Raw genomic sequence first — 27,920 nt, forward strand, 5'->3', positions numbered from 1 at the left:
TGGCAGGTGGGACTAGATTGGGTTGGGATATCTGGTCGGCACAGACGAGCGGGACTGAAGGTTCTGTTTCCTTGTTGTAAATCTCTTTGACTCTATGTTGACTTCAATGCTAATACTCCAATCCTCCCTCCCAATCATGAGGTTACAGACAACCTCACTTTTAGTGACACCCCTCCCACCCTTGCTTGTAACTCCCACTGTGCCACATCCAACTACTCCACAACTATCATGATACCCACCGCCATGCAACGCCAGCAGCCAGCCTCAGTCCCAGCCCCAGCCCCAGCCCCACCCCCACCCCCACCCCCAGCCCACCCCCACCCCCAGCTCCAGCCCTACCCCCACCCCCACTCCCAGCCCCAGCCCCAGCCCCACCCCCACCCCCAGCCCACCCCCACCCCCACCCCCAGCCCTACCCCCACCCCCACTCCCAGCCCCAGCCCCAACCCCAACCCCAACCCCAACCCTAGTCCCAGTCCCAGCCCCAGTCCCAGTCCCAGCCCCAGTCCCAGCCCCAGCCCCAGCCCCAGCCCCAGCCCCAGCCCCAGTCCCAGTCCCAGTCCCAGTCCCAGCCCCAGTCCCAGTCCCAGTCCCAGCCCCAGCCCCAGCCCTACCCCCACCCCCACTCCCAGCCCCAGCCCCAACCCCAACCCCAACCCTAGCCCCAGCCCCAGCCCCAGCCCCAGCCCCAGCCCCAGTCCCAGCCCCAGCCCCAGTCCCAGCCCCACCCCCAGCTCCAGCCCTACCCCCACCCCCACCCCAGCCCCAGCCCCAGCCCCAGTCCCAGTCCCAGTCCCAGCCCCAGCCCCAGCCCCAGCCCCAGCCCCAGTCCCAGTCCCAGTCCCAGCCCCAGTCCCAGCCCCAGTCCCAGCCCCAGCCCCAGCCCCAGCCCCACCCCCAGCTCCAGCCCTACCCCCACCCCCACTCCCAGCCCCAGCCTCAGCCCCAGCCCCAGCCCCAGTCCCAGTTCCAGATGTACACTTTCTGCAATAATGACCATACCCTACATTTTCAGCACTGTGTGAGACATCCTTCTCAGCCATCGCCTAAAAAAAAGCAGGACACACAGATAAAACAGTGTGAAATGGAGATAGGGCACCCTATGCTTCTGAAATATTGCAAGAGTATGTGTGGAGACAGCAGTTTTGGAAAGAGCAGGAGAGAGCATGGGATCAGTGGTGTGAGGCGCTGGAGCTTTGAACACTGCAACACATCAGGGAGTAGGAGATTTACCTGGGCTCTGTGATTCAGGAGGCAGTCATACCTCTTAAACTAACTATATTAAACTTTATCTGTGATAAGGGACTTCAAAGTGTGATTGAGGGTGAGGCAGGAATGGGGATTCCAACTTAGGCTTTGGAGGAGCCTCAGTCAGTGGCCTCGTCCTGAGGGTACAAGGTTCTTGCTCCTGATATGGATAAGGGCACAGACCGCAGGGCGGATGAGCGAACTGACCACACACCGTGGTGCAGAATGTCATTTCAGTGGAGAACAGTGATCGGGAGGGGGTGTCTGCAGGAGAGAAATGTAACAGCAAGAGGGAATCGCTCATTTAGAAGACTATCTCTACAGCAAAGATTGAGACAACTGTACAGAAGGTTGTGCTACCTACCTGCTGCCAATGGTCAGGGGAACTCTTCTGGGCTGGAGGGGAAGGGGAAAGATGCACTTGTTATGGTTGATGAATGTGGAGAAAGTGAGGACTGCAGATGCTGGAGATCAGAGCTGAAAATGTGTTGCTGGAAAAGCGCAGCAGGTCAGGCAACTGGCAGGAGCAGGAGAATCGACATTCCTGAAGAAGAGCTCATGCCCGAAACATCGATTCTCCTGCTCCTTGGATGCTGCCTGACTTGCTGCGCTTTTCCAGCAACACATGGTTGATGAATGCATTAACAACAAATGTAAGATATGGAAAAAGGATAATGAGCAGCTCTTCATTATATCAAGATGCAGAACCACAAAGGTGATAATCCCTGGAATGATATCTGAGCCACGTGAAAATTAACAGAGGATAAATAAATTAGAGATGCAAATGTGTGGCTTAAAGATTGGTATGGAAGAAATGGGTTTTGATACATGGGGCACAAGTATCATTACTAGGGAAACAGTAAGGTTTTTTGGGATAGGTTTAATTTGAACTTATGCTGCAACCAGTGTCCTGATGAATCAAACAGTCGGGATTGTGGAAAGGGCATTAAATTAATTATTTAGAGGCAGGGAAGTGTTTAATTGAAGAGATGTTTAACAAATCCAAAGCTGAGAGTGGAGGTGCAGCGTAGTGAAGAGCTAAACAATAAAGTATCACAGGAAAGGGTGAGAAGTGTGCAGCAGAAATGAGACCAACTGCCAGTTGTACAGTAAAAAGTTAAAACTCACACAACACTAAGTAATCGTCCAACAGGTTTAGTTGGAAACACTAGCCTTCGGAGTGCTGTTCCTTTATCAGGTGGTTATGGAGTATAAGATCATAGGACACAGAATTTATAGCAAAAGTTTACACTGTGATCTAACTGAAATTACATGTCGAGAAAGAGCTGAATTGTTTGTTAAGTCTCTCATCTTTTAGAATGGGCATGTTGGTTTCAGTTCTTTCATGTGTAAATTCTAGAACTTCCTTAAAGTTATATTCTCAAGTGAACTTTAACAATAGGTGTCACGTTGGCCCAGATAATGCATTAAAGGTGTGAGGTGCCCTGTGTGAGGCTGTCTGTGCCCCAATGGTCAGACTGAGTATAACCTAAAAAAAGGGATTTACAGAATCTTATGTGGATTCATGCAGTTGTTGAGCAAAACAAAATGTAATTCTGCAAGTATAAATTCACCCCACAAACTTATATGTATGTGTGTGGGTGTGTGTGTGAGTGTGAGTGTAAAGGGGTATAACTCTGTTAGAGTGTGCATATGAGAGAGAGTTTGTGTATGAGAGAGAGTCTGTGTGAGTGTATGGTCTGTAGGAATGTGTGTGTGTGTCCGTGTGTGTGTGAGAGAGAGTGCATAGTGCAGTGGGGTCACCTTTAGTGTGACATGAACCCAAGGTCCCATTTGAGGCCATGTGTGATTTTTAACTTTTAACATGTGTGATCCCATTCCAACACCGGCTCCTCCAAATCAGCAAAAAGTGAAGCTTCATTCCTTTTCTCTGAATACATGCAGCACTTGTAACAAGATAGATGAGGTGACAGTATAAATAGAAATAAATGCCACGTAATGAAACGTCTGGATATCAAACCTACAGCTCAGCGAGCAAACCTACACACTAGAAATAAATGAATATGACTTGCCAGTTATGTAGGGAGGTTACTCAATATTCGAGGGTATTCAATTTTCTAGCTGAATATGTAAAAAAAAAGGAGGTGATGTAGATTTGTTAATCAAGGATGGTATCAGTTTGTTGGTGAGGATCGACACAGGTGCAATCGATCGGGATATGGGATCAGTTTGGTTGGAAATAAGTAATAATAAGAAAATAAATCAAGGGTGGAATTCACCTATAGACCCCAGATTCTTCACTCTAGGACGAAGTATCAATCAAGACAAAAATAGAGGCAAATAAGAAAGGCACTACAATAGTCATTTATGATTTAATCTACATATTGACTGTATAAATCAGATGGACAAGGATTACATGGATGACAAATTTGTATAATGCACTTAGGAGAGTAGTGATCCCAGCATAGTAACATTTCAAATTCAGTTTGAGGGAGAGCAACTGGGGTCTCAAACCAGTGTCTTCTGCATAAAAAGAGGACAAATACTTAGGTATGACAGAGAAGTCATTTCAACCAAGCTGGAAAAATAGACTAAGGGGTTCAGTGGATGATCAGTGAGAGACATGTAAGATATTTCATAATGTTCAGCAAAAGAGGGACTTGTTGAAAAGGATGGATCATCTGTGGTTAACAAGACCAGTCAAAAACTAGACCAAGCAGAGAAAACCAGTGGTGGGCCAGAGGATGGGGAATTTGTTTATGTAGCAGCAGTGAATGGCTTAAAAGCTGATAAAGTGAGAGAGAATAGTTTATGTAAGTAAATTAAATAATGAAAATAAGTCCTAGAAGAATCGATATATATATATAGCACCTTTTACTAGCTTCTATCAGTTCTGGAGAAAGATCATTGGATCTGAAACATTGTTACTGTTCTCTCTTAACTGATGCTACCTGACCTGTTGAGTTCTCTAACAATATCTGTTTCTCATGGTTGTGGGTGTGTTTGCTGAGCTGGGAAGTTGATTTGCAGATGTTTTGTCCCTTGTGTAGGTATATTTTCATGCTTTAGAGCCCCCTGTGAAACACTGCTGTACTGTGTCTTCTGGAATTTATTTGGTTCCATTCCTGCTGCTTCCGGTTGGTGGTTGTGGCTGTTTGTTGTAGCGGCCAGTATATTGGATCTAGGTCTATGTGTTTTTTATGAGTGCCACGCTTCTAGAAATTCTCTGACTGTCCTCTGTTTACATTGTCCCTGTCGAATTTATGGTCCTTGTCATCTGTGTGTATGGCTATTAGGAACAGTTGGTTTTGGCATTTGGTGGCTAGTTTGTGTTAATGAATGCGGATTGCTAGTTGTCTGTCTGTTTATCTTATATAGTGTTTCATGCAGACTTTGCGTGAAATATTGTAAATCATGACAACCCAAAAACCAACAGCCACACTCAGACAACTCACCAGAACGAAAGACTCAATACCCATCATGTGCAAGACAAGATTCCATGCAAAGACAGCATGAAACTTTATACAGGGCAAACAAACAGACAACTAACAATCCACATTCACGAACACCAACTAGCCACTGAACACCACGACCAGCTATTGCTAGTAGCCACACACTCAGGTGACAAGGACCACAAATTCGACTGGGACAACGCAACAAACATTAGACCAGCTAAACAGAGGACAGCCAGAGAAGCATGGCACTCAGCCACAGAGTCCATCAACAAGCACATTGACCTCGACCCAATATACCGACCACTACAATGAACAACCAGAAGCAGCAACTGGAAGCAAGTAAATTCTAGAAGACATGACACAATAACGTTTCACAGGAGACTCCAAAGCACTGAAAGCACTGAAGATGTAACCTAGACGGGGAACAAAGCATCTGCAAATCAACTTCCCAGCTCGGCAAACATACCCACAACTACGACAGCCAGCACCCGAGCTACAAATCTTTACATAAACTGTGAATATCTGTTTTTGTTCATTACAGATCTCTAGCATTTGCAGTTCTTTGTTTTATTTTAATGTAGTATTCACTTGTATTTTCAAAAGACATTCAATGACAAGGTATACTAAGGGGTTAATATGTGCTTTTCCATCACCATACTCTCGACTAAGGGGTTAATATGCAAGATACGGGCTTCTGGAGTCAAGGGCAATATATTTACATGGCTGGAGATTTGGTTAAAGAGTGCAGATATTGTGACATTTTTTAAGTTGGCAGGCTGTAACTAGTGGAATGATGCAATGATCTGGAATGAAACCTCATCTATGTGGTATCTAAATTAATAACTTTGACCAACAGTCTAAGAGTTATGTTGCTGTTTTTGCTGATGATACAGAGATATATGGGAACATATTTAAGGAGGATGTAAAGATGTTACATAGAGATATAGGCAAGGTGACAGGATGGAGTTTAATGTGGGGAAATGTGAGCTAATGCATTTTAATAGTAAAAATAGAAAAGCAGAATATTTCTTTGAAAGGAGCATAATCTTTTGATGTTTGTGTGTTGAGGGACTTGGTGTATTCCTAAACAAAACACGGCAAATTAGTCTTCAGATGCATCAAGCAGTTAGGAGGAGGGTGGGGGTGGGGAGAAAGTAGCACAGAGTACAATGGGTGAGTGGGGGAGGGGATGAAGAGTCAGGGAGGAGAGGGTGGAGTGGATAGGTGGAAAAGGAGCTAGGCAGGTAGGACAAGTCCGGACAAGTCATGAGGACAGTGCTGAGCTGGAAGTTTGGAACTAGGGTGAGGTGGGGGCAGGGGAAATGAGAAAACTGTTGAAGTCCACATTGATGCCCTGGGGTTGAAGTGTTCCGAGGCAGAAGATGCATGACATGGTTGAAGAGCTTCAGGGCAGAGACCTGGGAGTTGCAGTGGGAGAGGGACTCCCTGAGATTCTTGTAGAGAGAGGAGGAAAACTTCTTCAAGGCAGGCATCCTTGCCACTTGTCAGAGGCTAGCCATTTGTTTCCAGCCACCATTTAATACAATCATGGCTAATGAAATACTTCAATGCCTTTAACCGACACTATACGCATAATCATTTGCAACATTGAGAACTAAAAGTTTGATTTGATTTGATTTGATTTTTTGTTATGACATGTACTGAAATAGAATGACGTGTTGTTTTGAGTACTCTACAAGCAGATCATACCATACAAAGTATATCAAGGTAGCAGAACAGAATGCAGAATACAGTGTTACAGCCACAGAGAAGGTAGAGAGAGAGAGAGAGAGAGAGATATCAACATTAACATTTGAGAAGTCTGGTCAAAAGTCTGATAATAACGGGAAAGCAGTTGTTCTTGAACCTGTTCATACGTGTATTCAAACTTTTATATCTTCTGCCAATGGAAGCAAGTATAACTGGGGTGAGAATTATGTTTGATTATATTGGTTGCTTTTAGCAGGAAGTATACATGGAGTCAATGGATGGAAGGCTGATTTGCATGATGGACTGGCTGTGTTCATGGCTCTCTGAAGTTTCTTGCAGTCTTGGGAAGAGTAGTCATCATACGTCACTGTGATGCTTCTAGATATGATGAATTCTGTGGTGCATCAATAAAACTTGCTAAGAGCCCTTGCGGATGTGCCAAATTTCTTTAGCCCCCTGACAAAGTAGGGATGTTATTGTGATTTTTTTACTGTCGTGTTGACATGAGCCGGCCAGAAGAGATTGTTGATGATATTTACTCCTAGGAACTTGTTGCTCTCAATCACCTCCACCTCAGCACTATTGATGCAGACAGGGGTGTGCCCTCCACTCCACTTCCTGAAGTCAATGACCAGCTCCTTCATTGTGCTGATGTTGATGGAGAGATTGTTGTCTTTGCATCATGCTGCTAAGCACTCAATTTCTTTCCTGTATTCTGTATCATCATTGTTTGAGATCTGATCTACGACAGGAGCGTAGACAGCAAACTTGCAAATGGAGCTGGGATGAAATTAGGCCACACAGTCGTGAGTGTATGAGCAGTAGAAGGCTGAGTATATAGCGTTGTGGACACTAGTGTTGAGGATTATGGCGAAGGACGTGATGTCGCCTATCCATATTGATTGAGGTTATGGGTCAAGATGTTGAAGATCTTGTTACAGAATAGGAGCCAAAACGTTGGTTTCAGGGTTTGAAGAAGAGTTTCTTTGGAATGATGATGTTGAAGGTGGAGCTGTAGTTAATAAGTCAGAGCCTGAGATGAAGACTGAGGTTCCAGAGCCCAATAAACAAAGAATTACGTGATTCGCTACTCTCTGAAGTAAAAAAACTCTTCACCTTGGTCATAACTGCAATGCCCCTTACTTTTAAGTTGTGCCACCTACTTCTAGACTGTCCAACTAGGGGAAGCATTTTATCTGCACCTACACTTCAAGTACTTTGTAGGATTCAATGAAATTACCTTTCATTCTTCGAAACTCTAGAGAATATAGATCTAATTTGACCAAACTCTCTCCATAGAATAGTCCTGTGACCCCAGAAATAAGTCTGGTGAATCTTTGTCAATGACAAGAATATCTTTCTGAGATAAGGAGACTAAAACTGCATTCTAAAACTAAAACTCCAGGTGTGGTTTAACCAAGCTCATGAACAGTTGAAGCAATACTTTACTCAATGTCAACATATCTTAAAGTAAAAATGGAATTGATTTCCAAAAGGCTAATGATAATCATCTTCTCCACAGAGATTAAGAAAAAAAATTTCTAAGGAATAAATCAGTCGCAATTGCATTGAATGAATATATTCTTTCAAGTCAAGTTGTGAAGATGGTATTGTCTTGCTGTGTGATTGACAAACATCAATTTGGGAATCTGCATGGATTTGAGAGTTTCTGATAATCCACAGCTCTGTTTGAATGACTCATAAATATTTCACTAAATGTTTTCTCATTTCCACTATTATTCACTGTGTATTTCTGATTGTTCACTCTCTGACAAAATCCAAAGATGTATAGGTTAGGTGAATTGGCCGTGCTAAATTGGCCATAGTGTTCAGGGTTAGGTGCATTAGTTCGGGGTAAATGTAGAGTAATAGGGTAGAGGAATGGGTCTGAGTGGGTTACTCTTTAGAGGTTTGGTGTGGTCTTGTTGGGTCTAATGGCCTGTTTCCACACTGAAGGGATTCTCTATGTTATTATTTTCCAAACTCTGCCAAGTATACAGTTTCTGCAGAATTACTGTCTAGCTACACGCTAGAACCATAAAATTCTTTTACAGATATGCAAAGAATTTTTTTAAAAAAAGATGGTTTAAAATGTCTTCATGAGTAGATGCCAATATGCATGAATTTCTACCAGTTACTTGCTTTCCCCTTTCTCAGTTCAGATAACTCTTTTTCAGACAGGAGTTAGACGATCAAATTTAAATGTGGAAACTTCCGAATAAGCTGATCCATTTCCCAATAGACGCGATAATATAAGAAATAAAATGGTGGTATTGCATTGTCAATGAGCCACAGTCCCAACATTAGTTAGCAATTTCTGGAGAGGAACAAGAAAATAAAATGTTTGGCACCATATAATTTTTCTGCTGACCAAAGCACCGAGATCTGCCATTTCTGAGGATGCAATAAATTGGCATGTCAAGTTTTATGGAGGAAGATAAATTAAGACAAGATACCTATTGCTAGAACCAACTGAGGTTTCAGCTAGAGTACTTAAGCCAAATGATTTAGTATCAGCTCAGTTTAGGAATGCAGACAACGTAATTCACCTGTGGATATAAATGAACACAGATTTCAACAGAAACAGCTGTCACAAAATCTTGACATTTGCTCAATGATTTATCATTTTCTTCTGATCGCTGTGTCGTGTGTTTTCAGAATTTTAGTTTCCTTTAGGGATTTTTAGGAACAGATGAGTTGAGCGTTGTGTCAACATCTGTAGCAGTGTTGGATATGGTGTGATGTTATTGTAAATTATATCCTGATGTTGATGTGTGTTACAGTGTTCTGTGAAATGTGGCAAGGGAGCTCGACATCGAACAATAAAATGTACCAATCCACGGAAGAAATGCGATTTATCAACCCGCCCAAAGGAGGCAGAAGACTGTGAAGATTATTCAAAGTGCTATATCTGGAGGACAGGAGACTGGTCTAAGGTGATATATGTTTGGCAAATCAGCATTTTTCTGTGTAGCGTTCCTTTCATAATGTTAACTTTATACAGTCCTTTCTTACCTACAGGTGTATGAGATTGTATAAAAAATGTGAGTGGTTCAGTGCAATAATTAATTCTGAGTTGTTCAGTGATTGCTGTTGACCATTCTTCTACTTTGAGATAAACAAGAATTAATTAGATTTCACAGAAGTAAAACACCAAAGTTCAATATCTTGCTCCCCAAGTAGTTTGTTGAGTTAATGCAGTCAATAACATTAGTCCCAGAAGATTTCAAGAAACTACCCACAATCCACACTGAGCGAGCTAATTGGTGGAATTATAATTGGCCTTGACTTCAGTTAGGGAGAATAAGACTAGGGAGGGATGATTATCTATGACCTTGTATTAAAAATGCACCATTTACATATTGGGTGAGAACTAGACCATACCCATGTACGTTGCCCCCACAGTTTAATAACAGCTTGACAACATTTACTGCTGTGGCTCCAACATTAAGTAATTTGAGGAAAATTGATTTGGATGCTACCAGATCTTGAAGTCAATCAGTTCCTATGGGAAGGATCTGGAGAATATTAATGGAAAAGTGGATTTGAATACTTGAAATAATATACGCCCAGTAAGTCAGTACTTGATATACAAAGAAATTAGCCTTTGAAATGAACACATGATCAGAAGTGTTCTGACAGAGAATTGCACTTTAGATGTTGACTTACCCTTTCCTTTTAGAGGTTGATTATTGTATTGTTCATTTTATTTTTATTGTAATTGCAGCATTATTTTGTTGTTTCTCCCCTCCACTACAAAGTTCTTCAGGTTTTAGTTTGCACTCAAACGTTTTGTTGATGCTTAGCTCTGGGTACTCTCTATGTCACTCTTAAACAAGGTAAGTGTTGTACAGTTCTTTCAGGATCATGCCAGATATGCAGTGTCAAAAATGGAAGCCATTCTTACTAGGTAGGCAGTTTCATTTTTTAAACTTTTATTTTTTGTCCCAGACTGACTCAACTATTAGGCCTCCAAACACAGCTGGGAGCCATTCAGCTGGCATCAGTAATGAGACCTATTGGCAAATGGCTTCATCAGAAATCTCTCAGATTAGCATCTGTGCATGTCCTTAATGCCAACTGGGAATGGTCCAAGCTGGTAAAATTCAATACATCCAAGTAGAAAATGTTTCTGCTACTTTTTAAACGTTGTCTGGCTTGGGAAATATTTAGTCCTGTAGCTGCCCTGTCCAAGAGTGGCAAACCCTTTAATCTTGCCCTTGTGGAAAGAATTTTAATCAGCCATATCCCAGGGGTCAGATACGGGGAGTGGTTACATTGGCAAAAATATGTAATTTGAAACCAAAGTGCTGGTAATGTGCCCACTAGTTGTTCAACTGTGACAAGTTTGGGTAAAGCTCCTCCAGAGAGTGGAGTTAATAATTACAATAGTTAAATTTTGTGATATTTTTACCATAACTTGAAATTGTCAGCTTCTCTATGTGTTTCCCAGAAGGAGAAAGTGATATGAAAAGGGGCATAGGATTAAGTGCCATTCCATGGAGAAATTTAAAGATCCCGAGGTTGATTAAAGGATCAGCACTCACAGCAAAACTCTCTCCACAGATGAAACCTGACCTGATGACCTTCTCCTGCAACTTCTGGTTTTGATCCACCATTTTACTCCCAGATAACTTGCAAAAACGTTATCTGGAGATGGTATTAAGATACTGTCAGTTAACTATATGTAAATGCATTTGGCAAATAAAATGTTTGCCAGGACCATCAGCTTGTTTTCATATTCACTCATGAAAGATGGGTGTAACATCTGATTGAAGATTTGTAGCTCGGGTGTCCGTTGTTGTGGTTCTGCTCGCCGAGCTGGAAGTTTTTGCTGCAAACGTTTCGTTCCCTGGCTAGGGAACATCATCAGTGCTGTTGGAGCCTCGTGTGAAGCGCTGCTTTGATGTTTCTTCCGGTATTTATATTGGTTTGTTCTTGCCGCTTCCGGGTGTCAGTTTCAGCTGCAGTGATTTGTATGTGGGGTCCAGGTCGATGTGTCTGTTGATGGATGTTCTTGCCGTTTTTGAGTGTCAGTTTCAGCTGTAGTGGTTTGTATATGGTGTCCAGGTCAATGTGTCTGTTGATGGAGTTTGATAGAACATACAGCCATACCACAAATCCAACCCAAACTCTGGATCAGATATGTTGATGACACCTTTGTAATCATCAAAAACACAGATATAGAAAAAACACACCGAATCATCAACGCCACACTCACAGAAATCCGATTCACACGAGAAGAGGAAAAGGATAGCCAACTCCCATTCCTAGACGTGTTAGTAGAGAGAACACCCAACGGAGAATTCACCACAAAGGTACACAGGAAACCAACACACACAGACCAAGTCTTAAACTATGAAAGTAACCACCCCAACACACACAAACGAAGCTGCATCAGGACACTATTCAAAAGGGCCACAACACACTGCAGTACACCAGAACTGCGAAAAGAGGAAGAGGAATATCTATACAAGGTATTCGCCAAAAACGGATACCCACGCAACTTTATCACCAGATGCCTAAGAGATAGACCGAGGAACGAGGACATGCCACAACCAAAAGGACTAGCCACACTACCATACGTCAGGAGCGTCTCAGAACTGACAGCCAGACTACTGCGACCCTTAGGACTCATAACAGCACACAAGCCAACATCCACGCTCAGACAACAACTCACTAGAACAAAGGACCCAATACCCAGCATGAGCCAAACTAACGTAGTTTACAAAATACCATGCAAGGACTGCACAAAACACTATATAGGACAAACAGGAAGACAGCTAACAATCCGCATCCATGAACATCAGCTAGCCACAAAACGACACGACCAGCTATCTCTAGTAGCCATACACTCAGACAACCAGCAACATGAATTTGACTGGGAAAACACCACTATCATAGGACAAGCCAGACAGAGAACAGCCAGAGAATTCCTAGAAGCATGGCATTCATCCCCAAACTCCATCAACAGACACATTGACCTGGACACCATATACAAACCACTACAGCTGAAACTGACACCCAAAAACGGCAAGAACATCCATCAACAGACACATCGACCTGGACCCCACATACAAATCACTGCAGCTGAAACTGACACCCGGAAGCGGCAAGAACAAACCAATATAAATACCGGAAGAAACATCAAAGCAGCGCTTCACACGAGGCTCCAACAGCACTGATGATGTTCCCTAGCCAGGGAACGAAACGTTTGCAGCAAAAACCTCCAGCTCGGCGAGCAGAACCACAACAGATGGGTGTAACATTTATTGCAGGTCCTTTGTTGCTCTTGAGAAAGTGGAAGTGAGCTGCCATTTTGAACCGGTGCAGTCAGTGTTTTGTATGTAGACCCAAGATGATGTTGAAGGGGAGGGGTTGAGGTTCCAGGATTTGTTCCAGTGACACTGAAGGAATGGCAATACATTTCCAGGATGGTGAGTGGCTCCGAGGGGAACAGCAGATAGTGTTCCAATGTATTTGTTGCTCTCGTCTTTCCTGAATGTAGTGATCATGGGTTTGGAAGGTGTTGTTGAAAGAGCCTTGGTGAACTTCTACAACATGTCATAAGATGGTACACACTGTTGCGACTGAGCATTGGTGGTGAAGGGAGTGAATGTTTGTGGATGTGGTGCCAGTCAAATGGGTGGCCTTGTCCTGGATGGTGTCAAGCTTCTTGAGTGTGTTATGGACCAGACCAGATCCCCTCAAAATATATGAAAAAGATAGCCTAGACACTAACTTTTTCTTATTTTAAAAGTAAGTGTAAGGTATTGTATTCCAGATGCAATTTGATTGGCCAAACAACTCAACTTCAAGCAAAACACACTTTATTTTTATGCTACAGTTAAAATACACTCAAAATAAAAAGAAAACAATTGGCTTAACTGTAATTGTATTGAAATGCTTAACAAAATAATAACAAAATATTGACTAATTAACTGTTTCAAAATAGTAACATCTCACAAACACAGCGTTGGGAAAGGCAAATTCAGTAAAACAGACAGCAGCAGGAAATGTTGATGTATATTTTGTTCCACAAATCTGGAAGGCACAAATTTCAGTTCAAGGGTGGATGCTTTATTATTAGACAGCCGGTGAGAGATTCTCAATGTCCTCACAAGTAGTCATGTGTCTACTTGTGATGACACTTCTCCATGAATCTCTGCCCTACACACAAATATGGCATTTCTTATAGGGATAATACAACAGATCTTCAGTCACATGGTCAATTGTCCTTACATAGTTTAAGATAGGCAATTATAAATTTACAAAGCCCAGTGAACATCGATAACCTGTGAAACTGAGTGACTAGATTACAGGGACTGATTATTGTATTCTTCATGATCATGTGTTGATGGAAGGAGATTAAATAGAAGGGTTTTGCCTGTTCTCAATGGGGGATTCACATACCTATGCTAATACAGAGGGGAAGTAAGACAATGGGAGCAGGAGGCAGTTTAACAGGGTTGTGGCCAAGGCTATCAGTTTTGTCTGGGGAGGACAAGCCTCTGTCTGAGGCTGCAGAGGAATCCACATGTGTGGCTCCAATTGATACCTTCTCTCGAATTCAGTCAGTCTCCTCCTTACTGAGATGTTCTGTCTATTCTGTAAGTGGACACACATGCAATTGATACTGCAGTGAGGCTTTTTGGTAGTGGAATGTTTGACTCTTGAGTCCCCAGTATGCCTTAGAAGAGAAGTAAAACGTGGAACTGATCCCTTTGTGGCTTTCTAACTTCCTCAGAATAGAACCCCAGCTTTTATTGCAATGCGATGACATCCAAATGATGAAGAATTATGTGATGAAGTGAGCTCAAGATGCACTTAAAGTGCCTATAAGTATCTGGGTACACCCTTTTTATCCTTCACAATGAGGGATTCTATGATAGTCACGGTCTGCTATGATCTGTACATGTAGCATTTGCAGCTAGGACTAGAGGTCAAGGAGGAAATAGGTTGCTTGCCAGTCATCATCTGATGAGGGTTTCAATGGAGAGAAATAGAAGAACAAGGAGGAGGAAGGTGAAGGTAGGCACATAAAGCCAGTCTTCCATCTGCATTTCAGCTCAGATACCATGAGTTCCCTAAAGCTCAAAAGATCACTTAGTTAATCGTACTGAATCAAAGTATCATATCCCTCAGCCCTTGCCCTGCTGTCAAAAAGCTGCACTGTAATCAACTTTCATTCCACAATCAGGAGGTTATAGCTTGGGAACTTTGCAAAACACAAGGTAATTGGAAAGAGCCAACATGGTTTATCACCAAGGGTGGCTCAGTGCTGCCTCACAGCACCAGAGTCCCAGGTTTAATTCCAGCCTCTGGACCGTACATGTGGAGTTTGCATATTCTCCCCACATCTGCGTGGGTTTCCTCCGGGTACGCTGGCTTCCTCTCGCAATCCAGAGATGTGTAGGTCAGGTGAATTGGCCTTGCTAAATTGCCCATTGTGTGAGGTGCATTAATCAAAGGTGAATGAGTCTGGATGGGTGGCTCTTTGGAGGGTCAGTGTGGACTTGTTGGGGTGAAGGGCCTGTTTCCACACCGTAGGGAATCTAATCAGAGAAAAATCATGTTTAATCATGATTATTGGAATTACAACATCAAATACTATGACATCCAATTTAACTTATTGGAATTCTTTGAAGGAAAAACATGAGCTTTGGACATTGGGAAGCCTGTAGATGTGTCATACTTGGATATCCTGAGGCATTTGCCAATGTGTCACATAAAAGGCTGTTGCACATTGCAGGAGTTCATAGTATATGGGATAACATTTGCATGGAGAGAAGATGGGCTGGCAGAAAATGAGTGTATAAACAAATGGAACTTTTTCAGATTGTCAGGAAGTGACGAGTGAAATCCTGCCAGTGTCTGTGCTGTGACTCCAACCTTTTACAATTCACATCAATGGCAGAGATGAGGGGAGTGAAGGCAAGGGAGATAAATTTGCCGGGAATAAATCAAGAAAGGCGTTATAGTATGTTGTAAAGAAATTACAAAAAATTGTACTTGAATATAGGTAGGCTGAGCCAGTGGGCAAAAATCTGGCAGATGGAGTATTACATGGGAAAATGTGAAATAGTTCACTTTGGCAGGAAGAATAAAAAGACAGAAAATTACTTAAGCAGAGAAGTGCAGAATTTCAAGGTGAGAAGGGTTCTTGGTTCTAATTCATGAGTCACAGAAAAGTATATAGATACAGAAAGGAGGAACAAAAGTGAGCAGAATGCCATTATTTATTAAGACAACTTTCTAATTTTAAGCTTTAATGTGGTAAACCTTCTCTGAATTGTCTCCAATGCATTCACAACCTTCCTTAACTAAGGTGACCAAGACTGTGCATAATACTCCAGAAGTGTTTAGCCTTGTCCAAATGAAGCATAAAATCTCTGCTTTTGAAATAAAATCAGCAAGTGCCAGTGGAACTCAAAAGGTTCCATCTGTGCAAAAGGTTCCATCTATGCAAAACAAAACAGCGATAAAGGTCAAACAACAACAGCAGAGGAACAGGCCCATCAGCCCTCCAAGTCTGTGCCGATCCAGATCCTCTACCTAAACCTGTCACCTATTTTCTAAGGGTCTGTTTCCCTCTGCTCCCTGCTCATCCATGTATCTGTTTAGATACATCTTAAACAACACTATCATGCCCATCTTGTCTGATTTGACTCTTCTTCCGAAATGCCTACTTTGTGTTCACTTCTCCTGATGTCATAGTATTTGATGTTATAATTCCTTGCTGTAGCTGTATTCTAACTTTTGGTGATTCATGCACAAGAATACCCAGATCTCTCGGCATCTCAGAACTCTGCAATCTTTCATCATTTAGGTATTATGATTTTTTTTAATTCTTCTTTCCAAAACCAACAATTTTATATTTTCCTACAATATTCATTTCATTTACCACATCTTTTCCCATCTACTTAACCTATTGGTAGTATCAAAGAACAAAGAAAATTTACAGCCCAGGAACAGGCCCTTCGGCCCTCCAAGCCTGAGCCAGTCCAAATCTACTGCCTAAACCTGTCGCCCAATTCCTAAGCATCTGTATCCCTCTGCTCCCCACCTACTCATGCATCTGTCCAGACGCATCTCAACTGAATCTACCGTGCCTGCCTCTGCCACCTTTTCTGGCAACGCCTTCCAGATGCCCACCACCCTCTGTGTGAAGTACTTTCTGCATGTATCCCCCCTTAAACTTTCCACCTCTCACCTTGAAAGCGTGACCTCTTGTTATTGAATCCTTCACCCTGGGGAAAAGCCTGTCTCTGTCCACCCTGTCTATACCCTTCATGATTTTGTAAACCTCAATCAGGTCCCCCCTCAATCTCCTTTTTTCTAGTGAAAATAAACCTAACTTACACAACCTCTCTTCATAGCAAGCACCTTCCATACCAGGCAACATCTTCGGAAACCTTCTCTGCACCCTCTCCAAAGCGTCCACATCTTTTTGGTAATGTGGCGACCAGAACTGTACACAGTATTCTAAATGCAGCCGAATCAATATCTTGTACAATTTTAACATTACTTGCCAGCTGTTAGGAAATGCACCCAACTCTCGCTCCTCCAAGACCGTGTTAGGGAACTGGAGCTGGAGCTGGATGAACTTCGGATCATTCGGGAGTCAGAGGCTGTGATAGATAGCAGTTACAGGGAAGTAGTTACTCCAAGGCATGAAGAAAGCTGGGTGACTGTTTGAAAGAGGAAAAAACAGTCAGTGGAGGGATCCCCTGTGGTCATTCCCCTGAAAAACACACACACCATTTTGGATACTGTTGGGAGGTGGGGGCTGACTTACCAGGGGCAAGCAGTGGGGCCCAAGTCTCTGGCACAGAGCCTGTCCCTGCTGCATAGAAAGGAAGGAGGGAAAGGAGGAGAGTGTTAGTCATTGGGGACTCAATAGTTAGAGGCTCAGATAGAAGGTTTGTTGGGAGCAAGCGAGACTCATGGTTGATGTGTTGCCTCCCAGGTGCCAGGGTCCGTGATATCTCGGATCGTATCTTTGGGGTCCTGAAGGGAGAGGATGACCAGCCTCAAGTTGTGGTCGATGTAGGTACCAACGACATAGGTAGAAAGAGGATAGGGATGTAAGGCAGGATTTCAGGGAGCTAGGGTAGAAGCTGAGAGCTAGAACAGAGTTGTTATCTCTGGTTTGTTACCCGTGTCACATGGTAGTGAGGCAAGGAATAGGGAGAGATACCAGCTGAACATGTGGCTGCAAGGTTGGTGCAGGAGGGAAGGTTTCAGGTTCCTGGATAATTGGGGCTCATTCTGGGGAAGGTGGGACTTGTACAAACAGGACGGTCTTCACTTGAACCAGAGGGGTACTCATATCCTGGGTGTGAAATTTTCTGGTGCTATTTAGGTGGGTTTAAACTAGCTCGGCAGGGGAATGGGAACTGGAGGTGTAGTTGCAGTGCACAGGAGGATGAAAGTAGGAAGGACAGGGACAGGATTTCAGGGTCACAGGAATGTGCTGGCAGACAGCGAAGTGGTTTGAAGTGTGTCTACTTCAACGCCCAAAGTATCCGGAATAAGATAGGTGAGCTTGCAGCGTGGATAGGTACCTGGGACTTCGATGTTGTGGCCATTACTGAGACATGGATAGAGCAAAATCAGGAATGGATGTTGCAGGTACCACGGTTTAGATCTTCCATTAAGATCAGGCAAGGTTGTAAAAGAGGGGGAGGTGTGGCCTTGTTAGTCAAGGATAGTATAACAGTGGCTGAGAGAACGTTTAACGAGGACTCATCTACTGAGGTAATGTGGGCTGAGGTTAGAAACAGGAGAGGAGAGGTCACACTGCTTGGAGTTTTTTATCGGCCTCTGCAGAGTTCCAGGGAGGTGGAAGAGAGGATTAGCAAAATTATTCTGGGTGGGAGTGAAAAGAACAGGATGGTCATTATGGGGGACTTTAACTTCCATAATGTTGACTGGAAATGCTATAACTCTAGTAGTTCGATGGATCAGTTTTTGTCCAATGTGTACAGGAGGGTTTCCTGACACAGTATGTCAAAGGGCCGACAAGAGGGGAGGGCACACTGGATCTGGTGCTTGGTAATGAACCAGGCCAGGTGTTTGATTTAGTTGTCTGAGAGCACTTTGGACAGAGTGACCATAATTCAATTACATTTAGTTTAGCAATGGAAAGGGATAGGTACATGCCACAGGTCAAGAGTTATCAATGGGGCAAGGGCAATTATAATACGATTAGGCAAGAATTAGGATGCATAGAATGGGGTAGCAAAATGCGGGGGATGCAGACAATGGAAATGTGTGGCTGGTTTAATGCAGGGAGGAAGTGATAAGGTAAGAGAACTGTGGTTTACTACAGATTTTGCATCTCTTGTTACAAAGAAGAAGGAGGCTTATGTGTTGATGAGGCAAGATGGTTCAGATGAGGTGATGGAGAGTTACAGATCTGCGAGGAAGGATTTAAAGAGAGAGTTAAGAAGAGCAAAGAGAGGACATGAGCAGTCTTCAGCAAATAGAATAAAGGAGAACCTTAAAGCTTTCTATAGGTATGTGAGGAATAAAAGGATGATTAGGATAGGAATAGTGCCAATCAAAGACAGAAGTGAGAAGTTGAGTGTGGACCTGAACGTTTCTCATCAGTTTTCACTCAGATAAAGGAGAATATTGTAGAGGAGAAGAATGAGGTATGAGATATTAGACTAGAAAGGATCGAGGTTAGTTATGAACAAGTGTTATCAATTCTAGAAGGAGTGAAAATAGACAAGTCCCCTGGGCTGGATGGGATTTATCTGAAGATTTTCTGGGAATCTAGGGAGGAGATAGCAGAGCCTTTGGTTTTGATATTTGAGTCGTCATTGTCTACAGGTTTGGTACCAGAGGACTGGAGCATTGCAAATGTTGTGCCCTTGTTCAAGAAGGGCAGTAGAAATGACCCAGGTCATTATCGACCAGTAAGCCTTACTTCTGTTGTAGGAAAGATTTTGGAAAGGCTTATAAGAGATCAGATTTATAATCATCCAGCAAGCAACACTTTGATTTCAGATAGTCAACAAGGGCAGTCGTGTCTCACAAACCTCATTGAGTTTTTTAAGAAGGTGATGAGGGTAGGCAGTTGACGTGGTATACATGGACCTCAGTAAAGCCTTTGATAAGGTTCCACATGGTAGGCTGTTGGAGAAAATGCAGAGGCATGGAATTGAGGGTGATTTAGCAGTTTGGATTAGAAACTGGCTTTCTGTAAGAAGGCAGCGAGTGGTGGTTGATTGAAAATCTTCAGTCTGGAGTCCGGTTACTAGTGGTGTACCACAAGGATCATTTTGGGACCATTATTGTTTGTCATTTTATAAATGACTTAGACGCAGGCATAGGTGGATGGATTAGTAAATTTGCACTAAAGTCAGTGGAGTAATGGACAGTGTGGAAGAATGTTACAGGTTGCAGGGGGATTTGGATAAACTGTAGAATTGGGCTGAGAGGTGACAAATGGAGTTCAATGCAGCTAAGTGTGAGGTGATGCACTTTGGGAAGAATAACAGGAAGGCAGAGTACTGAGTCGATGGAAAGATTCTTGGTAGTGTGGATGTGCAGAGGGATCTTGGAGTCCATGTACATAGATCCCTGAAAGTTGCCACCCAGGTGGATAGTGCTGTTAAGAAGGCATACGGTGTGTTAGGTTTCATTGGTAGAGGGAATGAGTTCCGGAACTGCAATATCATGCTGCAACTATACAAAATGCTGTATATTGTGTACACTTGGAATATTGTGTACAGTTCTGGTCCCCATATTTCGGGAAGGATGTGGAAGCATTGGAAAAGGTGCAGAGGAGATTTACCAGTATGTTCCTAGTCTGGAGGGAAGGTCTTATGAGGGAAGGCTGAGAGATTTGGGTCTGTTCTCCTTGGAAAGAAGAAGGCTAAGAGGGGATTTGATAGAGACATACAAGATGATCAAAGGATTAGATAGGGTAGACAGAGAAAGACTTTTTCCTAGGATGATGACGTCAGCTTATATGAGGGGCATAACTACAAATTGAGGGGTGATAGATTTAAGACAGATGTCAGAGGCAGATTCTTTACTCAGAGATTGGTAAGGGCGTGGAATGCCCTACCTGCTAATGTAGTCACCTCAGCCACAATAGGAAGATTTAAACAATCCTTGGATAAGCACATGGATGATTTTAGGATAGTGTAGGGGGACGAGCTGAGAATAGTTCACAGATCGGTGCAACATCGAGGGCCGAAGGGCCTGTTCTGTGTTCTATTATACTCAATACCCCATCCAATGAAGGCAAGCATACTATATGCCTTCTTGATCACTCTATCCACCTGTGCAGCAACCTTCAGGGTACAATGGACCTGCACTCCCAGATCTCTCTGCCCATCAACTTTTCCCAAGGCTCTTCCATTCATTGTATAATTCGCTCTCGAATTAGTCTTGCCTAAATGCATCACCTCACATTTGCCTGGATTGAACTGCCACTTTTCCGCCCAACTCTCCAGATTATCTATATTCTCCTGCATTCTCTGACAGTCCCTTATGCTTTCTGCTACTCCACCAATCTTCGTGTCATAGAACATAGAACATACAAAAATACAGCGCAGTACAGGCCCTTTGGCCCTCGATGTTGCGCCGATCCAAGCCCACCTAACCTACACTAGTCCACTGTCCTCCATATGTCTATCCAATGCCCGTTTAAATGCCCATAAAGAGGGAGAGTCCACCACTGCTACTGGCAGGGCATTCCATGAACTCATGACTCGCTGAGTAAAGAATCTACCCCTAACATCTGTCCTATACCTACCTCCACTTAATTTAAAGCTATGCCCTCTCATAATAGCTGACTCTATACGTGGAAAAAGGTTCTCATGGTCAACCCTATCTAAACCCCTAATTATCTTGTACACCTCAAAACCCCTAATCATCTTGTACACCTCATCTGCAAACTTGCTGATCATACCAACAGTGCCCTCTTCCAGATCATTTATGTATATTACAAACAACAGTGGCCCCAACACTGACCCCTATGGAACACCACTGGTCATCTTTCTCCATTTCAAGAAACTCCCTTCAACTACTACTCTCTGTCTCTTGTTGCTCAACCAGTTCTTTATCCACTTAGCTAGAATACCCTGCACACCATGTGACTGCACTTTCTCCATTAGTCTACCATGGGGAACCTTATCAAACACCCCACTAAAGTCCATGTATATGACATCAACAGCCCTTCCTTCATCTATCAACTTGGTCACTTTCTCGTAGAACTCTTAAGTTGGTTAGGCACGATCTCCCCCGCACAAAACCATTTTGCCTATCACTGATGAGCCCATTCTTTTCTAAATATAAATAGATCCTATCCCTCAGTACCTTCTCCAGCAACTTTCCCATCACCGACGTCAGTGTCACTGGTCTGTAGAGTTGCCTGTAATATCCCTACTGCCCTTCTTGTACAGGCGGACAACATGAGCAACCTTCCAATCCTCTGGCACCTCACCTGTATTTAAGGATGCTACAAAGATATCTGTCAGGGCCCCAGCTCTTTCCTCTCTCGCCTCCCTCAGCAACCTGGCATAGATCCCATCCGGTCCTGGGGATTTGTCCACCTTAATAACCTCTAGCTTATCCAACACCTCTTCCCTACTTCAGTCAGCGTGATCCAGACTAATCAAACTTCTATCTCTAATCTCAAGATTCATCATGTTCCTCTCCTCAGTGAACACTGATGCAAAGTAATCATTCAGAATCTCACCCATTCTCTCAGGTTCGACACACAACCTTCCTTCATTATCCTTTAGTGGACCAATCCTTTCTCTAGTTATCCACTTGCTTCTTATATCAAAATAAAATGCTTTGGGATTCTTCTTAACTCTGTGCGCTAAAGCTATTTAATGACACCTTTTAGCCCGCTTTATTCGTCGTTTAAGACTTTCCTACTCTTCTGATATTCCTCCAGGGCCTGTTCTGTTCTTAGCTGCCTAGACCTTATGTACGCTTCCCTTTTCCTCTTGGCTAGTTGTATAATTTCTCATGTTATCCATGGTTCACGAATCTTGCCCTTCCTATCCTTTGCCTTCAACGGGACATGCCTATCCTGCATTATCTTTGAAAGCCCCCCACATCTCAAATGTGGACTTCCTTTCAAATAGCTGTGTCCAATCCACATTTCCCAGCTCCTGCCTAATTTTGATACAATTGGCCTTGGCCAATTTATCCTTTTGTTCTTTTCACAATTTACTTTACTATCCTGTCTTTTTGTTGACAGCAATATTGGCAAATATATCTTCTGTTCCTTCTTCGAACTCATTACATAAGTTGCAAATAATTAGTGTCACAGCACCAATTCTTATGGCACACCACTCATTTAGTCTTGCCAAACTGAAAGATTTATGCCAATTCTCTGCTTCCTGTTAGCCAGCCAGCTTTTTATCCATGCCAATATGCGAACACCATGAGTTTTTATTTTCCACAATATTATGCAGGTTGATGTCACTCCTGCTCCTACTCCTGGCAGATCTTGCACTTGGAATTAAAATGAGAAAAGCAGATCCATGTTGCAAACTGACATTTTGCAGTCTTTCTGGCCATTTATTGTCCCCCATTCATGGTTCACACACTACCTCTGGATTACTATAGAACCACACTGCTGTATCTCTTTGGTGAATCAATATATGCAGAATTATGTCCATGAATTTATCTTCATTCTATAGCCTACTGAAGTGAATCAAAAATGTTGCTTGGCCTGATGTCTAAATATATTTTTGGTTGTTCAGTTAGCTGTATTTTACTCGAGCAATGGTAATTGTTTTACATTATTATTTCTGATTCTCCTGTACCAACTGCAATGCAGACAAATCCTGGAAGCCGAAAAATAACTTTGAAAGAAGCAAAGGAAAACAAATTCATCTTCTATAAAAGGAGTTTAAGAAAAGATTCAAAATGCTGACACAGCACAATGGGGCAATTGGCTTAGTTCTGTGTTTTATGTTTCTCTGACAGTTTTCTTCCCAATACCAATCATTTCCAGCCTTCAGCCACCTAGACTCTAAACTCTGGAATTGCCTCCCTAAATATCTGTGCCTCCCCTTGCTCCCTATGACACTTAGTGATGCCTTATTTAACAGTCCTACTACCTCCTGATGCAATGCATATCAAACAGTGTTTGGTAGCACTCCTCTGAAGAATCTTGGGACATTTTACTCTGTAAGAGGCACTGTTTTGGCTAGTTGTAATGCCAAATTCCTGAAATTGGACAAGGGTTTTTCAACCTTCCTTTTAGACAATTTCATTTATCAAAGTTCAAGATGTCTGCTAGTGAAATTATTGTTTTAGCATTCTGACCTTGTAAATGACCCAAAGTAAGTCAGGTGCAGGAAGTTGCTCACCATGAGAAAGCCCTTGCAGCAGACATTTTAGACTTTCAAATTCTCTAACAGCCACTGAAGAAATGTGCTTTGGCAGGTAAATCAAGCAGCTTAGCTGTCTTCAGGAACAGCTTAACCACATGTTTAAACAATTACAGCTCTCATACTTGAAAGCTGTTTAACAGTAAATGTTAGCTGCTATTGATGTTTTCAGCATTTCAGATGCATATATATCTCTAGGGTGCAACAAATATAGATTTGCTCACACATTATGTAAGAGCTACTTTTGTGCTATTTGCAGTTTGTAAAGTAGCAAAGGATTGTTTAGTTAGTCTTACTTTGCGGTTAGTGACATAACCTCCAGTGATTATTTTTGAAGTTTGAATTCAGTCATTCAAAGTTCAAGTGCTAAGCGAAAATGAACATCAAGTTAAGTCGCCGTTATAGCAATTGTTGAAATTTATTTAAATGTGTAGTACAGCAAATATTTTCAATGCAAATATAAACATAACCACTGGTATTCTATCAATAAACCCAAAAACAGTACAGTTCCTTGTGCAAGATATTAGGGGGAGCTGTTTAAACATGGAATTGTATCTATATGATTCCTGATGAAGGGTTTAAGCCTGAAACATCGATTCTCCTGCTCCTCGGATGTTGCCTGACCTGCTGCGCTTTTCCAGCAACACACTCTCGACACTTAATTCTGCTTCTGTATCTTATGGTTTTCACATCATTGGGCAAGATAACAAAGATTAGAATCATGATAGCAATAAGGTTATGTTTTCATCTCTTTAAAGGCATATTAAAAGTTTCCATTTTGCATTTTCAGCTTCTCAAAAGGCTCGCTTGTCTTATACACTCCCATTATTTCTTGATGTTCATTTTACAGTCTAGTATAGCTGCTGTTCAGTGACCTGTAAACTATTCACACAATTTTCTCCCTTGCTATTTTCTATCACCAGCCAAAGTGATTCTAAATTTTAATCTTCTGAATCAAGATCATTCCTCACGACTGTATTGATCTAGTTTTTTATTAACTGAGCTATCCTACCTAGATTTCCTTTTCAAGATGTCAGATATCCTTGAATATTCCAGTTCCCAACTTTGGCCATGTTGCAAACATCTCTCTGTAAAACGTGTCTCTTCATTCCTGTTAATTTCTATTTTTGTTGTTGATTATTCCAACTTATAAGAAATGCACTATGAACTCAGGACATTGGTAATGGCACTGTTGGAATATTGTGTGCAATTCTGGCCTCCTTCCTATCAAAAAGATGTTGTGAAAGTTAAAAGGGTTCAGAAAAGATTTACAAGGATGTGGCCAGGGTTGGAGGATCTGAGCTACAGGGAGAGGCTGAACAGGCTGGGGCAGTTTTCCCTGGAGCGTCGGATGCTGAGGGGTGATCTTATAGAGGTTTATAAAATTATGGGGGGCATGGATAAGATAAATAGGCAAAGTCTTTTCCCTGGGGTCAGGGAGTCCAGAACTAGAGAGCATAGGTTTAGGGTGCGAGGGGAAAGATATAAAAGAGATCAAAGGGGCAACTTTTTCACGCAGAGGGTGGTATGTGTATGGAATGAGCTGCTAGAGGATGTGATGGAGGCTGGTACAATTGCAACATTTAAGAGACATTTGGATGGATATATGAATAGGAAGGGTTTGGAGGGATATGGGCCGGGTTCTGGCAGGTGGGACTAGATTGGGTTGGGATATCTGGTTAGCATGGACGGGTTGGACCGAAGGGTCTGTTTCCATCTCTATGACTATATGACTCAGACGCAGTGTCTTGTTTTACCCCTTTTTTCTTCTCTACTGCTATTTTCTGATTATCACTATTCAATCACCTGTATTGTTGCCTCTTTTTTTTCTCATTATTTTTCTAAATGAAATTAGGAAACACAAATTGTAAAATGTGAAGCTGTTCTGGCAGATTTAATTCTGAATCTACTAAATGCAATAATCACATGAATCAGTGCACTAATTTGTAAATCATTTTTATGTAATTACAAGGTTATCATTATATACAATTCCTCTTTTTAATTGCAATGAAGATAATTATCAGCTCAGTAATTAGTAATTTAGGCATAGCTTTGTAAATAATTATCATCTTTATGTATCTAAAAATAGAATGGAATAAAGTTCCTTTCATTCATTAAAGTTATTAATGATTCACACTGCCACAAAATACAATAAGAATGACTCTTTTACATCTTTTCGTTAAATACAGTTTGAACACATAGAAAAGGGCACCTATATAAATATTGCAATATCTACATTAGAACCAATGAAATGTTAACCCTCAAAATAAATGGGTGTCTGCTTGACTTCCATTTCTCAGGTTCAGGAGATTGTTGGTTGAACTCACGTTCACAAGTTAAGAGGATAAACTAAGAAAAAACAGCTCAAGACAGCTTTTGTGTAGAGATAGAAACACAGTTAACATTTCACATTTAAGACATTTCATAATAACTATGAACATTTAGAGATGCAGTAGATTTTGAGGAAGAGGCGAGTGCAACAAGGACAAAAGGGAAGTCTGTGCTGGAAGATGGAAGACAGGAGAGATTAAAGAACAGAAACACTAGGCCTGCAGGGCCAAAGAGATTGATGAATGTTTCATGTAGTGGGTTTATTGGTTATTCCGTCTAAAATGAAAGAAAATTGCAGCAGATATCACATAGTTATTGCAAGCTGCAAGTATACTGTGTCCTTAAAAATACATTTTTCCAAAAATGTGTTTTCATATAAAACTAAATTGCATACATTACTTTCAGCTAAAAGTTATTCAATATATATGGTCTATGAAGAAAATGATCACTTGTAAATAAAGACTATGTTCATTCATGTTAGTCCTATTTGTGACAGTCTTACCATACATATTTCATGCATAATCTCTACAGAGCTCAGACTGTTTAATGGCATGTGTGTTAATTGTTGTTAACTGTTGTTGTTGCCCAGTGTCTGTTCATTGTTTGGGTAATATTCCACCTCCAGGCTGTGGCATTCTTGAGGGAGGTGCTTGCCTTTCTGATCTGATGTCTCTGCTGGTTTGATGATTTTCAGAGCATGTTGTCGCTAGTTGTTTGATTTGAGTAAAAGCTGCTTCTGGTTCTGTACTTCAGTATCACTGTGTATCCTCAGCAGTAAACGTACATTGAGCTTCATACTATGATGACAAATCAGACATGATCTTTGCAACCCTGCAATAGCTGTTAACTCTGTCTTAGAATCCAGGTGAAATCCTTTTGCTGTCAGTATATGATCTATGTACTTGACTTCAAAAGCATCTTTCCCTTGTTCAGCTTGTTAATATGTTGAGCAATCCTAATCAGATACCAGATTCTGACAATGGTCTGTAACAGTATAGAGTCATAGGGTCATGCAGCATGGAAACAGACCATTTGGTTCAACCAGTCCTTACTGAATAAAATTCCAAACTAAACTAGTCCCACTTGCCAGAGCTGGCCCATAATCATCCAAACCTTTCCTATTCATGTACTTACCTGCGCATCTTTTAAACATTGTAACTGTCACCGCATCCATCTCTTCCTCAGGATGTTCATTCCACACACGAACCACCCTCTGTGTAAAAAAGATTGCCCCTCATATTTTTCTGGACTCTACCCTGAATTTAACAATTTCAGCCCACTAAATCTGGCTTCTATCGTTGCCTTTTCTTCCCTTGTGTTGTTTACTTTTTTCTTTCAGGTAGCAGCACATTTGCTGACACATCTTTTATTTATTTTTCTCTCTTGCCCCATCACCATTCCTTCTCATCCTGGAGGACTGACTGCAGACATTCAGCCTCCTCTATCTTCCATCCTATCACAGACCTTTGTTTTGTTCTTGTCATGCCTAACCCATGTTCACATCCCCTAGCACATCTAACCTTTCTCACTTCACTAAGCTGTGTTTTTCTTTACCTATAAATTCTGTGTCTTACGGTCCTGCTGCACAGCTACCTGATGAAGGAGAAATACCCCAAAAGCTAATGTTTACAAATAAACCTGTTGGACTATAATTTGGTTTTGTGTGATTTTTAATTTTGTCTACCCCAGTCCAACAGCTCCTCCACATCACTTCTTTACTTGCGCTGTGGAGTTTTTATTCCACAGAATCTTCTGTTTTACTTCATATTTTTTAATTTCACATTTCCAACATCCAGAGTATTCTGCTTTTTACAGAGAGTGTCAGGCTGAAGGAGGGTTG

The 27,920-nt window shown here is 42.1% G+C and overlaps 1 protein-coding gene across 3 annotated transcripts in view; it reads left to right on the forward strand.

The window, feature by feature from the left end:
- LOC132829666 (A disintegrin and metalloproteinase with thrombospondin motifs 19-like) overlaps positions 1 to 27,920 on the forward strand; it is a 520,482-nt gene that overhangs the window by 462,761 nt on the left and 29,801 nt on the right. For all 3 annotated transcript variants that reach the window (XM_060847015.1, XM_060847030.1, XM_060847023.1), the window contains exon 21: positions 9,158 to 9,310. In XM_060847015.1, the coding sequence (XP_060702998.1) occupies positions 9,158 to 9,310 (153 nt within the window). The remainder of the gene's footprint in view (positions 1 to 9,157; positions 9,311 to 27,920) is intronic.

This window comes from Hemiscyllium ocellatum, chromosome 2 (assembly GCF_020745735.1).
Source record: "Hemiscyllium ocellatum isolate sHemOce1 chromosome 2, sHemOce1.pat.X.cur, whole genome shotgun sequence".
Taxonomy (NCBI): Eukaryota; Metazoa; Chordata; class Chondrichthyes; order Orectolobiformes; family Hemiscylliidae; genus Hemiscyllium; species Hemiscyllium ocellatum.